This window comes from Hypanus sabinus, chromosome 4, assembly GCF_030144855.1.
Source record: "Hypanus sabinus isolate sHypSab1 chromosome 4, sHypSab1.hap1, whole genome shotgun sequence".
Taxonomy (NCBI): Eukaryota; Metazoa; Chordata; class Chondrichthyes; order Myliobatiformes; family Dasyatidae; genus Hypanus; species Hypanus sabinus.
The window spans coordinates 48,737,468-48,741,347 of record NC_082709.1 but is presented as its reverse complement, the minus strand read 5'-3'; the positions used below and the strand labels follow the sequence as shown (position 1 = coordinate 48,741,347).

The following is a 3,880-nucleotide window of genomic DNA, read 5'->3' as shown; positions in this document are numbered from 1 at the left end:
TATCTGTGATGGAGTGGGCCTTATCCAGTACTTTTTGTAGTATTTTCCCTTTGAGTGAGGAGATTGAGGATCCAATTATACAAGGATGAATTGAGGCCAATGTCTTAAAGCTTATTGATTAGAGGGGATGATACAATTGAATGATGACCTGTGGTCAATAAAGAGCATCCTGTTGTACGGATCTTTGCTCTCCAGATAGTCCAGGATGGAGTGAAGTAGCAAAGGAATGGAATCTGCTTTGGAACTGTTGGAGCAGATCCAAGTTGCTTCTCAGGCAGGGGCAGATAGGTTTCATAACCAACCTCTCAAAACATTTCATCACTGTTGATGTAAGTGCTAATGGATAATGGCCATTGAAGCAGGTTACCATGTTCTCCTTAAATACTATCATCATTGTGTTCTGCTTGAAGCAAATAGGTACTTCAGACAATGGTTAAATATCTCAGTGAACACTCAGCACTAGTTTGTAGTATTTGGCCAGGAGCCTCATTTGGGCTAGATGATTGCTGTGTGTTCACCCTCCTGAAGGATGCTCTCACATTAGCCTCAAAGACTGAAATCACAGGTTCATTTGGACTTGAGGCACTTTGTGATGGTTCTTCCATATGTTGATGGCCAAAGTGAGCTTGATTTCATTTTGTAAGAAGTGATGGTATTCAAGCCCTGCCACAGTTGTAAAGCATCCTTCATTGATTCAAGTTTAGCCCAGAATTGTTACTTTGCTCATGAGGTGGTTTTCTGGAGATTGTAGTTGGACCTCTTGTAACTTTCATTGTCACCAGAAAAGAATGGCACTGACCTGGCCCTCAGCAGGTTGTAGGTCTCATGGTTTATTCAGTGGTTCTATTTGGGGAAATGAATGATCTTGTAGGGACATACTCATTTAAGACTAGTATTGATTGATTGACTTTTTTCACATCAGAAAAATGAACTAAAAGGAATGGGATATCACAAATGTGGTGAGGAAAACCAGAATGTGGAGGTCATTGAAATGCTGAGTGTATGTGTATATTTCTTCAATGACAGGAGAGTGGAAGGCTTTGACTGTTCAACATGGTCACCAAGAGAAGAGAAGTAAGTGGAGGAAACTACAAGAAACCACTGCGAAAGGCAATCTTTACTCTCACCAGGAAGGATCAAGGGGGTTATGAAGGGAGAAGCAGCAAATATTATTGAAGACAAAATACGTTTGACTCATCTGGCTGAATGTGCTCATGAAAGAATGGAGGTGGCTGATCAGTGTTGTGTAACAGAAATTATACAGATGGATTTTCAAAAGATGTTTGTCAGCTTAATAAGATGTCTCCTCAAAGTAGGCAGTTTGGGAAAGTGATTCAGAATGTTACTTTGATCTTTGTGAATGGACCTGGGTGAAATGTAGCTGTGAATGTTCCTGAACTGTTTGGTTTAACAAACAATTAAAATGATAAGAAAGCACAACTGAAAGAATCCACGATGCAACAAATGTCTTTCTGTTGTTTTTCTACAATAAATGAAAAAAAGGATTTTGCTGTGTTTTGCTGATGTCATCTGAACAACAAGAAACTGCCTAGTGAGGCCTTTCTACCTGCATATAAATACCAGCTTGTGTTCGGCAGTGAATCATTCAGCTAGTTACCAGACTCACTGTGTTCAAAATGGGAAAGGCAAGGGTTACTCAGTAAATGAACTAAATGAGAATTCTCCATGAACACCTGAGCAACTATTAACACAGATATGCTTCTTCTCACAGATCATCTTCTACGAGGACAGGAACTTCCAGGGTCGGCACTATGAGTGCAGCACTGACTGTGCCGATCTCTCCCCTTACTTCAGCCGCTGTAACTCCATCCGTGTTGAGAGTGACTGGTGGGTGTTGTACGAGAGACCCAACTACATGGGATACCAGTATGTCCTGAGAAGGGGAGAGTATCCTGACTACCAGCGCTGGATGGGATTCAATGACACAATTAGGTCCTGTCACAGTTACCCATATGTAAGTTTCAATTTTTTTTCAGGGCATTTGACTTTTTTCAGTTTGTCTCTGAAAATGGGGAATTGGCCTATCAAGTGCCTAATGGATGAGTTTATTCAAATACTTGGGCATCTTGAGATGAAGGAGGAAGTAGTGTTGAGTTTCATAAAGAGCAGTAAGGTGGTTAAGTCCCCAGGGCCTAATGGAATATATCCCTGATTGTTGAGAGAGCCAAGAGAAATGATAGCTGAAAACTTGACCAACACTTTCACATCTTTTCTACCCATCTGGAGTACTATATACAGTTTTAGTCACAATGTTGTAGGAATGATGTCGAGAGCTTGGAGTGGATGCTGAAGAAGCTTATCAGGCTGCTGCCTGGTTTAGATGGCATGTGCTATAATGACATAATGGAAAGTTGGACTAACTGTTTTCCCTGGAGCAGCGGTGTCAAGGGGAGACCTGATAGTGGTTTATAAATGTATGAGAGGCATAGCTATAGTAGACAGGCAGCATCTTTTCTTAGGGTTAAAATATCTCATACCAGAGGACATGCATAACAGTGTGAGTTCAAAGGAGATGTGAGGGGTAAGATTTATCTACAGAGAGAGGTGGGTGCCTGGAATACACTGCCCAGAGTGATCATAGAGGAAGATACATTTGGGACTTTTAAGAGATGCTTGGATAAGCACATGAATGTGAGCGACGTGGAATGATATGCATATTGTTTAAGCAGGAGAGATTAGTTTAGTTGTCCATTTAACTTACATGACCAAATAAATTTAAATTGAATGATTTCATTGTTTCAGCACAACACTGTGGGCCACAAGGCCTCTTCCTGTGCTCTACTGTCCTACATTCCTTGTTCTAAATGAAGAATTTCTCATATTTTCTACCTGTGTTTTCCTTCAGCTTTTGTTTGAACCAGCAGCAATGCCAGTTGAAGGCATCGTTGTGGTAGTTAGTGAAATAATCAACTTGCATCCAATTTTTTTCCCACCGAAGTCAATGTCCAGTTTATGAAATTGTGTTCAGATGTATTATACAATGAGTGAATGACTGGCAAAATACCATGACGAAAACTACACTTATTTCCTTATTCCAGTACCGAGGGAACACCTACAGGATGAGGATATACGAAAGGCCTGACTTTGCAGGGCAGATGATGGAATACATGGATGACTGTCCCTCCGTCTACGATCGTTTCCGTTACCGTGACATCCACTCCTGTCAGGTGATGGATGGTTACTGGATCTTCTATGAGCATCCCAACTACCGAGGCCGACAGTACTTCCTGAGACCCGGGGAATACAGGAGATACAGTGACTGGGGAGGCTACAACTCAATGATCGGGTCCTTCAGGCGCATGAGGGACTTCTAAAAGTTGCTTTTGAAAATCTGATTTTATCTTGTTGAAATGTTTATGGAGGTAATAAAATACCTTTGATGACACTATCAGCTCATTTGATTCATTTACCTTGATTCCACTGGAAATCACGATAGAGCAGTGATCATAATCTGAGAACTACATTAAATTGTTTTACTGTAGCTGGTTCCAGTTAACAGATAACATTATGATGATTCATAGGAGGCTGAAAAATACAAACTGAATAGAAAGTTGTTCATTGCCTCTTGTGTTATTGCGTTCATTGCCTTGAGCTCCATTTCTGAATTTATTTCCAGTGAATTTAATGAGTACAAATATCTATCTTTATGAGTTCCATGATTCTGATGGTTTTGTGAAATGACTTCACAAAGTATGAACAACATAAATAGAGACATGGTGTTAAACAGCACAGAAAGCAGCACTTTCTGATGAAATCTGGATGAATTCTACCAAAGTTGAGACCAGAAGACATGGACAGAAATGTGCAGGATACTTTGAACATATCTATGATTCTCTGTGGGTGCGCATTGTGTAGGCTG

General features: G+C 40.5%; 1 protein-coding gene across 1 annotated transcript; it reads left to right on the top strand.

Annotated features, from left to right (window-relative positions):
- Positions 1 to 1,053: 1,053 nt before the first annotated feature.
- LOC132392103 (gamma-crystallin S-1-like) lies at positions 1,054 to 3,335 on the top strand. Its single transcript, XM_059965953.1, has 3 exons — positions 1,054 to 1,074; positions 1,715 to 1,975; positions 3,060 to 3,335. Exons 1-3 carry the CDS (start codon positions 1,054 to 1,056, stop codon positions 3,333 to 3,335), a joined length of 558 nt encoding a protein of 185 aa, XP_059821936.1.
- The last annotated feature ends 545 nt before the right edge of the window (positions 3,336 to 3,880 follow it).